General features: G+C 34.2%; 1 protein-coding gene and 1 long non-coding RNA gene across 6 annotated transcripts in view; one reads left to right on the forward strand and one right to left on the reverse strand.

The window, feature by feature from the left end:
• The window catches only part of LOC128249947 (uncharacterized), a 14,632-nt gene extending 2,677 nt beyond the window's left edge, over nt 1–11,955 (forward strand). For 2 of the 5 annotated variants that reach the window (XR_008266091.1, XR_008266092.1), the window contains exons 3-10: nt 697–778; nt 1,178–1,207; nt 2,219–3,475; nt 5,551–5,642; nt 7,050–7,149; nt 9,446–9,527; nt 10,124–10,153; nt 10,583–11,955. Coding sequence is in view for 3 of the 5 variants with exons in the window: in XM_052974589.1 (XP_052830549.1) it covers nt 5,606–5,642; nt 7,050–7,149; nt 9,446–9,527; nt 10,124–10,153; nt 10,583–10,642 (309 nt within the window). In the remaining 2 variants the exon portion in view is untranslated. The other 3 variants (XM_052974589.1, XM_052974591.1, XM_052974590.1) reach the window with 3 other exon arrangements.
• LOC128249953 (uncharacterized) overlaps nt 10,567–14,632 on the reverse strand; it is a 27,925-nt gene continuing 23,859 nt past the window's right edge. The window contains exon 5 of the long non-coding RNA XR_008266099.1: nt 10,567–11,202. This is a non-coding gene — a long non-coding RNA (uncharacterized LOC128249953). The remainder of the gene's footprint in view (nt 11,203–14,632) is intronic.

Here is a 14,632-nt window from a genome sequence, read left to right on the forward strand (position 1 = left end):
TATATATGGGAGAATATACAAATAATAACAACAGACGAGGACAGGTGGTGTAAATAACAAAAGTATATATTAGTATGACGCTCGGGAATACGGAAAGTCTTTGACGTTTCGAGCTACGCTCTTCAACAGAAAGAATACGGAGACAAGGAGAAAAACACGGAGGAAAAAAATTGAATAGTGTTCAGTCAACGGTCAATCATAATAATGGCCGATCATAACAATGGCTGACCGGAAGTTAGAAATTCTTATTTCAGGAGAGCTAAGAAAGGGGGATATATATATATATATTAAGTGCAACGTTGTATTTAATGAGAGCAAGCGCGCTTCTACAGGATATGTTTTTCTAAGATATAGAAATCCATTTGCTCAGGGGCTTAATATCAATCAATACTCAACATTATATCTTATTCAAATTAGCACTGAAAACAAATGTAACTGATTCTTCCACCAGACGGTAGATATATATTTAATTATTAATGTTTTTACAACAAGATTCATATCCAGTCACATGGTTGCGAAGAAAAATCTCTCAGCATACATTCATACTTGTGATCAAATTTGTAGTTTCTAACAAACACTAGGAATAGGAAAAATAAAGTTAATCACACATGTTTTCTGATATTTAAATATAATGATAAATTCGATTTGAACTTTTAATTTTCATCTCCTAAACTTCAGGATAAATTTGTATTTCAGCGCATACAGGAAATTTATGAGATGCTTTCGTGGAGAAAGTCTATTCTGTTATACAATATACGAAAGCAGTCGTAATTGCAAGGTAAGATATTTGTTACTCTCATAACATTATGGGAGGCAATTACATAAAAAAAAATGATATTAATAAACAATATTCCATACCGTAATTCATTCCATTTCATACACAAGGGAATTTATGAAAAAGGTTGAGATTTTGTTTTGCAATAGAAGCAATTAATAGTATTTCAACAAAAATAGAAATAGTTGGAAGTGGAAATTAAATAAATTATGCTATTTATTTGCGGCATGTACATTAGGTATTCGAAACATAACATCACAATCTAATGCAGGTGAGGTGTTATAGCAAAAACGTTTATGGCCCAATTTGGGTAACCCGCGTACAATTTAGTAAGAATTTATTTACTAAGGGACATGAAATATTAGTACATTTTATTCATTCACTATTCATTATGCATTTCAGCCAATTGACGGCACGAGTGACCCACATGAGGTACGTTTATTTCATTGTAACTGAATTATTAATGAAATAATTTTACTGATTTACAATTGATATAAATTCCAATTATGGACATAATCTAGTTTTGCATATCTGTCGTCAGTAACATCTTGAATTATACACAGAATATCGTTAGAATGCAACTATATTACATGTTTATAATTATTTTAATTAATATCATAATAGTATTAACAGTAGTATTAACAATATGTAAAATAATACTTCAATATTATTACTATACATGAACTACGAATTTCGAATAACAATTCTCAATTCATTTTCATATTATCTGCATATATTTAAAAATACATCATATTGTTGAAGTCAATATCGAAGATATTTTCCAGGGGACTGAACATTTAAGATTAACAAATGTGAAGAAAACAAACTTATATAACCTGGTCTTGAAATCAATATATCTCGGGCATTTTCGCAATTTTTTGGAGACCTTATAAATTTTCATGGAGAATCACCCAACTTATCTTTTTAGATTATATACAGAAAATGTTTATATAAGTGAAATCACACTATTTTCGGTATTATTTAATTTTTTTTCACCTGTGGGATTTTCAATAAATATTTTTTTAAAAACTCGGATTTTTGCGTGGAATCAAGTACACTGACCTTCTAATATACTTCAAACTCTTTATATTTGTTTGGAAAAAAGGGGTAGGTGGGAAACCGGACTCCCTCCCCCGTATCCCGGTATCATAGAATTTTTTTTTTTTTATTCAATGTATTTCGGCGACCTCCTAATATGCTACAAAACCTATCTTTGATACGGAAAACGGGATGGGGTGAGATGGAAGCTGCGAATATTTCGCTCCCACTCTCATTCATATTTCCATCTTCACGATTTTCACTGGGAAAAGAAAATGGAAGTACACTGGCGCAAAAAATCCGATTTTTTTTTTCTTCTTAGTAACTATCTTGCGAGTGAAAGGATCAAATTTTACCCTATTTTCGATATGCGTGAATAACGTGAGTTTTCACTTCTCTTTACAGATGAAACTTCAATCACTGTTCCTTCCTGCTGCTGTGGTTATATCGGTCATGCATGAATAAATAAATCGTATTTTTGCAACAATAATGAATTAATTTTATAATTTTGTAATTATGACACAACGTAATTTTTTTCTTCTTTTTTTGTTCTTCACTGAGAAAGTACAACTTACTAAATATTTCGATTTGGAAATTTAAAGAAATGACAAATATTCCCTTCAAATGTTTGAACAGGATGACAATGTTTTGCTATAATCCAACATTCCATTGCATTTGAGACAGATGACGCCCTGAGTTGCTAAAGCAGTAATATAGTTGTAGCAAATAATCTGCAACATAACACAGATTTGCTTAAACATTTATGCATGTTCCTGAAGGTTACCAATACGTACGTCTTGCAGTTGTATATTTAAGAAACGAGGAATTATGTATAGTATTAATGTTATTTACATTTGACGGATATTTGTCCTCATTTTGTTTGTTGTTAATAGACAGAGAACGCCACTGAAAAATACGAAAACTAAAAGAAGCAAGACATATGCTAGGACACAATAACCTCCTAAGCGGACTGAGTGCAGATATGAATAGCATATGGGATTGGTATTAAAGAAAAATAGGAAAATATTAGATTTGTATAGGGATGAAGTGTGAAAATGATCTGGAAAAAATTGCATGCGTATTGTGTCATACATCGCACTATATCCTGACACACTTTCTTTCTATTTTATTTTCGCTATTAACCGTCCTCGTTACTCACCACGTATTTATGAAGAGGCCACGCACTATACGATGAAAAACATCTAGATTTGCTCGTGGTCACTGAATTCTTAATCAAAATGCGACGATGATTTATTAATTCAACAATCAAACATCCACAAAATATTCATACTAAGAGACAGACAGACGGACATAACGACCATTGTTGTAAGATGGGAAATATGCCCATCTTCGATGGGGAATTAAGGGATAATATTGCAAATCTAAACACTCTAAATTCATTAATTATACAGGAGTGAAATCCAGAGTTATTCATCGACACCGGAATTTTAAGCATAGAAAGCAAAGGTGATTTATCAATACAAAACTCAAAATCCACTAAATAATCACATCATTGCACATGTTTCCGCTAAAAGCCTACCTGATTATCTCCTTGATAATATTGAAAAACAACGTGACCATTGGTTCATCCATTTGATCATGAAGAGAGAAGACAGATGGACAGATGGACAGATAGACAGACGGAAATAATATCCATTAATAGTAAGATTTCATACGAAACATATATGTATAACAATTAAGATTTATTTTGGCAATAAAATCATTTAATACTATTTCAGCAACAACAGAAAGCGCTGGATACCAAAGTGAACAATGGCCTGTGTTATTTATAAGCGTCATATAAATCTCGGATGCATTGTTACAAATCTAACATCAAAATTCAATACAAGCATTGCACAAATAGCAAAACACAAGCAAGCTGTCACACTATACGTTTTAGCAGGACATGCAGGAGTTGCTAAAATAAATTCTTAAACATCCCACGCATAAATGTTTGCATGCTGTTTATATATGGAAATATAGAATGCACGTAAGCAGCATATACTATGGTGCCAAGCCATAAATTTCTTCAATACTGCAAAATATACTTCTAATCTCCATTGTTAATACACACCTCAGATATTTCAAATGTTGCAAAAGGTTCCATGATTATTTTGGTCATGGTTTGAAACGTTTTCTGTGGCTTATACTTTAAATACGACCACGTTACGGATAAGGTACATTTATTCTCTGTCTTGTATTGAGAGACACGTGTTGTAATTACTTCATTTACCTCGATGGTTTTGTTTTCGAAAGTAGCTGTCATTTTATTTAGTATAAATATAGTTTGTCTTAGAAATCTATATTATACTCCTTATGTCCTGTATTGAGTAACGAATAATTTCCAAGATAACATTGCAACTGGTTTAGTAAGAATGTTATTGTCATTTAGTCTCAGGAAACATCGTCTCCAGGTCGCTATTCGTCACACTATCACTGTCCTTACATTTTCGAACAATGGATTTTAGCATGCCCACTCAGCGCAAATCGATATCTGTGTACTGCGAGTTCTGGTTTATTTCTCTTCGGCTTGAAGTGGCGCTGCAAATCTCTTGTTCGAAATACATAGTTTTCTTTCAAATATAACAAAAAATTAGCAGTGTCGCCTCTAGCAGAACAATTATTCCCAAAATCTCGAAACACTGATATCGTTTTGTGCTGTGTGGTGATGCTAAACTACCCCATCGTTCTTTCCTGTCCCCTGTCTGTCTTTTTTCCACTGAGATTCTTTTGTTTCTTCTCCCTTCTCATCACTCCTTTTGTTTCTTTCCCTCATTCTCTATTTTGTCTCCCTTCCAATCTGCCTCTTTGCTCACACGTGATTACTGGCCATTTCTATCATTTCTGTCTCTCCTAGACACGCCGTCCACATAGATTGACGTCATTTCTCTCACCCCCTACATAATTTCTCTTCTACTATTTTCTTCTCTTATTTATTCTACATCCTTTCAGAACTTCTCCCTAGCGTTCCTAAACGTTTATCTTCGTCGATTTTTGACTCATTATGTCCAATCTGTATTGTTTGTATCTTCGAAGCTCTTACTCACCATGAATTTTATATTTTTTAAAATTTGTGCATGCTGCTGTCTTCTGAAGTTTTCCTATCATCTCGTTGAAAGGTAGAAAAACAGAGTAATAAAAAGTCGACAAATGAAGAGAAGTACGACTTCCTTTTTTATTTTGTGCCGTACTTCTTTCTGGTTGAGTGCTTGCTTGCTCTCTGGTTTATTTATTTTCCAACGTTGTTGATATCCTGTTGTTATTGTGTTTTTTTTTTATATTTTGTCCTGTACTTATCTCTCGTCCGGTTATGCGTTTTTAATTTATTGGTGATGTCCTGTACTTAATCTTAATGTTTTATTTGTACATATTTAAAAGTAAATGCCCAAGGTTTCTCAGATCTATACTGCGTTCAAAATCTATATTCTCTTCTGAAATACATATGTCTATATATGTTATGTGTGTCTGTATGTGCATGTGTATTTGTGTAAGTTTATGAGCGGCGCCACCGCAGGAGCTCTGCATACGTGGATATTAATTTCTTTTAACTTCGCTTGAAGTTACATGTTGGGAAACACAAACATCTATAAAATACTTTTTCCCATTCTTCATCCCTGTAAGTGAATGAACTATTGTCACAATAGATCATAACAATACTTCAACCTATCGAATATGCAGTTAAGAACGTCATAAAAATTACAACGCGTTACAATATGCTACATTGTTTTAATCAACAGCACGTAGAAAAGAGTGTTACATCCTGATTAATGAAGTGTGCGAGACAAAATCAAGATGAAAATTTCTGCATTTATTTTTGTTCTCTATTTTGGTATGTTGCTATACTTTGATTATCTTTCTATGATTATTTAATTTAATGGTGCATTCAATGTACTTTGTTGTAAGAATTGTTCTCCAGCGCATGACCAGTTCTCTTGCTGCATCTATTCGGAATTTATTGGCCCAGGGATAGAATAAACATTGAAATCACTAAATCATGCATCATCCCTACAGTTTTCCAACCCCCTTCGTTAGTGTTTCATATTTCTGTATCATATTATGCACTCATCTTTAATTCCACTATTTCATAGGACTCAGATTTCGAAACATTGGGTCTCATTTTTTGCCTGGTTGACAATTACAACCTCTAAGCTTCCAGTCGAAATCCTTATACCATATTAAATAGGGAAGTCAGACTACAGCTTAAATTTGTCAGTCACTTAGTTTCTGCTCATACTATTTCGCTGCTCTGGCAAACCCACATTTCTGTTATCATCCAATGATATATATAACAATATTATCGTGTCGTCTTTTGTACTTATACTTTGCCAAATTAGTGTATTCTGTTGCAGCATAGCTAACTGTGTTTTCGTTTCAAATGTTCTACATAATGATTGACCAATTCTAGATTCCGCCTGGAACAGCGTTACATTTTTACTCTTCATAGAAAAACCCGTTTCGGACACAACACAATAACTGTCCCTACAGCTTCCTTAAACGAAACATTATCCTATCTTATTTTCATTCAATTCTTTTTTATTCATTAAAACAAAAATATCATATTTTATCAATTTTCATTGTTTTTATGTTATTTTATTCATTTATTTCTGCTACTGTTATATTCATTCTTATATTTTATCTATTTATTATTTTCTGTTTTGTATCTTATTTGTTATTTTATTTCATTTTTTATCTAAGTTATTATTTCATTATTTATTTTATTCTTTTTTTTTTTGTTATTTTATTACCGGGCGAAATGCTTAACGGTATTTGATCTGTCTTAACTTTCTCAGTATAAATTCCGCCGAAGTCGACGTTGCCTTTCATTCAGTACCAGTTGCATACTGATGCCGATCTAATCAACTGGCTCTCTCCCCGCAAATTTCTTCCCCAGATTACGAAAGTTATATTTAATTTATTATATTTAACATTATTTAATTTTTATTATATTTGATTTAATTTAATCTTTTACGGCAAAATATACCGATACAATATGTAGTAGGCTAACAAGAGAAAGAGAGAGAGAGAGAGAGAATTATGGAGAGGGTGAAAGTTTCACACCACTGAAGACAATTCCAATTTAGACCCAGTGTTGGTGTCATCATCATATATGTGCAGATTTAGTTTCGATGTGGAAGAAAATATTGTATTTCATGAACCCATTCATAATCTCATTTGAATAGAATATTTGATGTTTTAAATCATGAAAGTAATAATATTGTAAATATTGATTTCGTAGGGGTAGCCTTCTCCGACCATTGGAAGTGGTGTGAGGAAATGGGAAGGTCTCGTTGTCCAGATGGATATTTAGCTTCTAGAGGAAGTGACGTACGCTGTGAGTAAGTATCATCATACCTCTAAATATTCAATTACTTCACGTGTATAAAATTCATTTTCTCACAAACACAATCTCATTTAATATATATGCAGCTACAGAGACATATATACACGTTTTAATACGAAGGTCTATAAACGAGGTGGTCCCGAAACGAAACAGGAATGTTGCAATGTTATTTTATTATCTTAGTTTTACATATTTGCAACCTTATCACCTTTCAGGCATTCCCACCTTCAAAGCAATGCATCTGTACAGATGTGTTTTGCAGTGTTCGAAGCAGTGCTTGAACTCTTGCAAAATAATTCGATTTAACGCATCCTCCGGTTTTTCTTCACCTTTTCCATATCTGAAAATTCGGTAGCTCCAGCTTTCATCACCAGTGATGACCTTCGAAAAAAGAACCGGTTGAATTTCGAAACTGTGTACTAGAATCAAATCTCTCCTTCAAAATTTCCGATCAGTTTTATTAAGGTTCCGGCAGGAATGGAGTTGGGTGCATCCAGTAGACTGCATTTCCACGTTATCTGCAGGTCGGACGTTATTAGTTCTATTACATTTTGGTCCGAGAAGATCGTCGTTGTCATCATATTATGGATGTGTACCGTGTGATTTGTGAAGCGGAGATCCAGGAAAAGTTTACTCTCTGTCAGGTGGAGCAGTATTTTCTCCATAAAGTGCCTGTTTGTAAGGTGAAGCCGTAACTCTCGCACTGACATGGAGAAATTGACCTCAGAACATTCCATATTATTGATTGAAAAGTCTCTTAGAAATATGTGAAGGCTGTCACATATGTTGGTTTACATTTCTTTCATCTTTTTCAAACTCACTTCGAAAGAGTTCTCGTGATTTGGTACATTTGGTGAGTGATATTTTGTATATATTACTATTTTAATGGTAATATATTACAGCAGGTGAAATATATATGATGTCAATAGTGGCTACTTGCCTCATACATTTAGAGGCCTCAGAAGTGATTTCAGTGAATATATTGCTGATTGTAGTGGTCTTCTGTCCTGGGGATGGTTTCTCAGATCCAATGTATGATGAAGTCTATTTAGCTGTCTTCCAATCGTCCGTGCTATTACCGTCGCTGCCTGCATTGCATCTGCATATTCTTTCATTTTAGAAGCAGTGCGTGTGGCAAACATATATTTCCAGTTATAGATGTATGCCAGGCTGCGAGCATGTATTGCTAGAAACATTCCTGTCATGTTATCACCGAATCTACGTTCTCTCATCCTGCTACTTTACCTTTCTCAGTTCTGCTTCGCTGATTCACTAGATGGGTTGTCAGACCCGACAAACGACATTACCTTCACAATACTACCTACCACTTTACACTCATCTCTCCACTCACCACTTCTAATTCTGTTTCTCTGAAGCTGCTGGTCAGTCACATCCTCACTTTCCCTACACTGCCTCTCCTATTTCTTCTTGCTTTTCTTCTGATGCAACATTGTCCTCCAAACCTCAACGCCTTATGCCTCCATCCGAATGCATTCTACACTTAAATTTTTGTAATTATGATCTGAGAGTTTAGATGCTAGTCTCTCCACGAAGAAGAGGGAGGAACGATTTACGATAATGTTTATATACATGCACTACTAATTGTATAGTCCTCAATGTTTGCACGCGCTATCTGGAAACATTGCAATTACATATTTTTTCAAAAATCGATGTTAAAGGTTACTTAATATTAATAGTGTGTAATATGTTCTCCAAAACCTGTTATAACTAGTATAAGGAAGTGTAGATACAAAAGCGATATTCACAAACCAGTCAACACTGTTGGACACGACGGAAATGGGTGTCGCGCTAATTTTCTTCTTGCACACAAGGTAGTTATTTTATGAAATCTGAAAGCAGGAATACCAAATTCTCTTCTTATTATTTTCTAAACATAACATATATAATTGTCAAATAAAAGTATATAAAATTATTAGATGGATGCAGTTGACGGTGATTGCATCCATAACCCTTCCGTTCATTTTATTGCTGATACTCTACTCCCTCATCGTCACGACTGACCTATCACAGTTCTACATCCTCCACCATCTCTGATTACCTACATGTATTGACAAACCCAACAACGACAAATTCACAATACTATCCATTACATCCCTCTCATGTCATGACTAACCATTTCTAATTCTGTTTCTCTCAATCCCCTGGTTACTCACCTCCTCGCTCTTCCTACACAGCCTCTCCTTTCTCTTCTAGCATATCCTCTACTGCAACACTCTCCAAAAATTTTGAATGTTCGCCTATTAAAGAAATGTCATTTCGTTTCATTTCAGGGGTTTCTTCAAATTTATGAAATGCTTTCAATGGTATGACAGAAAATGTGTCGAGTACTTTGGATACCACTCTCTGTGCTTGGTAAGGAATTAGTTTTTAATTACATTTTAATAGTAATGAGATATATCTTTAAATTACTTTGTAATGTATATCCCATACTGAGCAGTCATTGATATGGTATAGAAAGGAATGCAGCTCCTGACACAACTCCAATCTTACATTAACAGTATTTGCATATATAATAATTTCCCCAAACTGAGAGATCAGTGAATATGACAGAGCTCTTTGTTTCAATTAATTAAACGTACATCAACGATACACTAAAATATATATTACTAAGACTATCTTCGATTTAGCACCAACACCATTACAAAGCTTGCTCAGCCGGAAAGATATAATAGCACAAGTCACAGAAAAACGTTACACTATATGTTTCAGCCAAACAGATGAGGACGCGTATTAACTTAAGTTCAAAAGGAGTCATATCCGTGACACATCTTACTATTTTCCTCACAAACGAATTTGAGAAGTACATACCAAACATAATATATTAAACTGTGTAACGAGCATAGAACGATGAAATGCATGGCTCATTAAGTTTATTTTCAAGACGTTCTATTAAACCTGTGTGTGTTTCAGTCATTCACTTTTAACGTAGTTCCTCTTGCGAATTTCAGGACGCTATAGACTCAAGTAACCAACTTAAGGTAAGTGATTTGAATGTATCTATTTTATAAATGAAATATTTTACTGGAATAGCCTTGACGCGCTTTTTTATATTACTACTGAAGTTACCTGATAGAGTGGTGGGTATGTCAAACTTGTTTAATTTATAAATGTTTTACAAAACTACCCTGCAAATATTGTATGTGTATTCGGATGTAAGTTTGACTATTTTTGACCCGAGTCACGAAAAATTGCTGCAAATAATAGAGAATATAAAACTAGTCTAAATATTGTTTCCTTCTCTTTCGTGATTCTACGTAGATGCTTGCGTCTGAAGCTCCGCTATTAATGGCAAATAGCAACTGCCGATATTCAATTCAATAATATGCACTGCAAAATATATAAATATTTTACACGAAATTACTTTAAATATCTAAGAATTATTTACTTTCTTTCCGTTTTCTTTTCAGATGTCCTTTCAAACAGTATTGCCTGCTGCTATTGTGGTTACATTATTAAAGGAGAACTAAATAAAAGGAACGTTGCATCCGGATCTGTAATTTTCATTGATGTTATAACCTTATATGACCAATCATCTCATGATAAACGAACGATTTAAAAAAAAAAACGATATTTGTGTGACACAGTTTTAAATATCAAAATCTACATATTCAGATTATACTCTTGTTATCTTTATATTGAATTTCGGTCAGGAATCAATTAATTTGTATCAGTGATAATTTTAATTTTGAGTGCATGTCATTTGGATTGCCATTCCGGTATAATTTTCACTGGACCCGCGTCAGGAATTATAAGTTGAGTTTGTAATTGCTGAGAGAATCGGAAAATGGGTTTGGTGCAAATCTTTATTCAATGACCCATCCTCCAGCTGACATTTACGGGCAGGATATTATGCATTTGTTTGTGTTGCGTCAAGCAGTGCATTCTGTGTCACCGCATGTGTTCAGTAAAAACGATGTCCTACTAAATATTCTGATTTCCTCTGGGCGTGTTATATTCTCCAGTTATATATGGGTACACTGACGGAGAGTAGAATAATTTTGGGCTTTTCAACTACAAATTGATCTGGCTATATATAAAACATAAAAATAATAAAGGATAGACATTAAAACATGTTAGAGGTAATGAATTGAATGATAAATGGAAGGATGAGCATACATTCGTTGAAATGCACACATATATAGACGTACAAACTCTCAAACACACACACATCTATGCTCCATCGGATTCTTAAGAACTGCAATCTACTGTTAGCTGTAATAGCGACAGCATCAATTTCTTCTATCTTCTTCCTCTGTTAAAATATTTTAGAAAAATTATATTAATGTGTCCAACGTGTTAAAATTCCATTTATCTATTAATGCACTGTATTGAAATTGATGTAATGATTGCATTGTTCAATTAGATAGTGCCACTTGAAACGGTCGTACTGCATCACTACTTGAGATCCTGTTGCTCATTGTGACTTTGACTGTATATATATATATATATATATATATATACAGATAGATAGAAAAATAGATAGATAGATAGATAATAGAAAGAGTGTGTGTGTGTGTGTGTGTGTGTGCGTATGTGCATTCATGTGTTTCATGTTGATTTGCCAAAGTATTTAGGACGCCTGTGTAAGTTCAAAGATAGTTATTTGTACGCCAGCCTTAGCAAAATCTCATGACCATTGAAGTTTTGGAGACAGAAACATGATGAAAATTTCTGCCTTTTGTTTTCTTCTCTTATTTGGTATGTTGTTGTTTGTTGATTTTCTTATTACTTATTGTATGGAAGTTTTGAATAAAATTGTTTGCATACAAGTACATCTAAATGCCACTGTAGCTACATTTTTTATTATTTATTACTTACAAGTTGACATATTTCTTTGACTATTTCCTCTCGTGTGCCTTGAATTTGTGAGCGTTTCCTTCACATTGTTGCTTTACTCTCCTCTGCATGACCTGAAACTTTGCTGCATTAATTCCGATTTTATTTACATCAAAATTGTACACTTCGCATCCCAATGCTGCAATAACCGTTGTACTCACTAAAAGCTTCTTTAGCCGCAGTTTTCCATCATTCTTCTGCAGGAATCCATTTTATCCCTCTTTAATGCACTTAAGTTTTCATTCTATCTCACGGGAAGGAGATGTCGAGAATTTGGGTCCCATTTTTTGCCTTCATGACAACTACAATGACGGGGCCTATTGACTCTATCATTTTGTCACGTTAAATAGTGACGTCAGACTACAACGTAAATTTCTCATTCTCAAAGACTCGTGGTTTCTCCTCACACCATGTAGCTACCCTGGCAAACCTACAATTCTCAGTTAATATCAGTTAATGAGATGTGTGATGAAGGTTTCAAGTACAATTTTTCGAATGCGGGGACCTATGAAGAAACCTTTTTTCATTTGCGCTAGACTCAGGGAAGGGAACTCTCCTGCAAGATATGCAAATGCGGAGGATTCCTTGTCCAAGGCTTTCACAAATTGCTTACACAAACCAAGTTTAATATGCAAAGGTGGTAAAAAAATTCCATCACTTTTCACAAGTGTTTTGCGCATGATGTTGTGTTTTCCTTGCTCAATTTCATCTCGAATCAGCTAATTCTGGCGTACAATTTCATCTCGGATCGGCTAATCCTGTTCAGCTCTCGCTCTGGAATACCATAAGCACAGGAAGCAGCAATATTTAGAATAGATCGCTGAAGGCCAGTAAGCATGGCCACAACCTTAAAATCTGCAGAAATATACCAGGTGTGGGCTTCATACTGCTGAGTGCTCTACTGGGCGCAAATTTGGGTAAAAAAATGTGTTTCTTTTTCTTTGCTGTAGTACAGCCTGTAAAGTCATGGTGACAGAAATAGCAATCATTAGAGTGATCTTTCTGCTCACGCCAAATAATTGGCACACCAAACTTCACGTGGACATTTTTTCCTGCATACCTGGGACTCAATGTCTTTACACATGTAAGGCAACAGACATGAGGAACCCATGACTTTTCCTGCGCTTTTCTTTAGCAAAAGTCAGTTCCCCACAGATATAACAGGATCTGTTTGGATCATTTTTGCACTGCCGTGCACTCATTGTTGAAAACAGATAAGATCTGAAAGATAAAAAATAACATGAAACACAAGCTTTGAAGTATTAAGTATTTAGTGATAAATTCAATGAAATATAAGCACACAATAATAAACCAGAAAATAGGATTTTAGGGGGAGAATCTCACAAATTCCATTTTACATGTAAATTAGGGATTTTTCAAACTCAAGCAAATGACAAATCCTGGAGGCAATGTAAGCCTTATACACAAACAAATTTATTGGATAACACTCGTAAAATAACTTTGGCCCTCGTGTTGCTATTCCAATATTAGAGTTACGTATATCTTATGAGCTAACAAAACCAATAAGAAAATAAAGCAAGAAATGAATATAAACTGACGACGCCCTACACTCGTCAAATTCAAGAACAACAAAATCAGCTGTTAAGCCCATGGCTGGGTGGACGGCATCGGCTGATTTGTCGTAGTCTTTCTTTTTCAATATTACATTCTTGAACTTTCATAACAAAACCAATGTCAAATATTAAACCAGAAATAATTATATACTGATGATATGATACGCTCAATGAGGAAGAAATAAAGTTCTCTGCATGACGCTTCGATATAAAATGACAACCTTTCACAAACTTCTTGGAACACCAGGATAAGCTTACACATTATGTCTTCATTTACGTCTTTTTTTAGCGACATATGACGTAGTTCAACTACTTGGATCATGTCTCTGACACTGTATGCACACTGTCTTATTATTATATATGAAAAAGCATTATATTCTAGAACATACAAGAAAATATCAGAATCCCACCTTCCGTTTGTTACGATCACACTTGTTTTTGTTTACTGAATGTAAGCGCTAATATGTAGAAAACGTGCATTGTTAATCATAGAATATGGAATAAGTCTCTTAACCGTAACTGCTATTTGTCATATCACGTTGTAGGTGTTATTAAGACTGGTCTCTAGGCCTGGGTTGAAACTCATTTTACAATGCGGTAGAGAATGCCTTACATGCCGTGAAGTATTTAATGCAATACAAACTACATGTGTCACACAATTCAAATGAGCGAATATTTAAGAGTCGGTGTCGGGGGAGATATTATATGAACGCAGATTAAATTTAATTAAATATGAATATAATTATTTTCATAATCTACTTCACATTGTAATTTAAATAAAGTATGTGTTGCCGTAAATCTTGTAAGCAATGATACTGCAAATATTCCTTTTATAGGGGAAGGCACCTCCAAATTGTGTGATACACTGGGACAGTCATTTTGTCCACTGGAATATAAAGGTTTTCGGGATCCTGACCCCGGTTGTGTGTATGTATTATCGTCTTTCTACGTTTAAATATTGAATTATTCCACGTGTATAAAATTCATCTTTACACAAAGAGTCTTATGTATGTATATATATATATATATATATATATATATATATAT

The sequence above is a fragment of the Octopus bimaculoides genome, chromosome 18 (genome assembly GCF_001194135.2).
Source record: "Octopus bimaculoides isolate UCB-OBI-ISO-001 chromosome 18, ASM119413v2, whole genome shotgun sequence".
Classification (NCBI taxonomy): domain Eukaryota; kingdom Metazoa; phylum Mollusca; class Cephalopoda; order Octopoda; family Octopodidae; genus Octopus; species Octopus bimaculoides.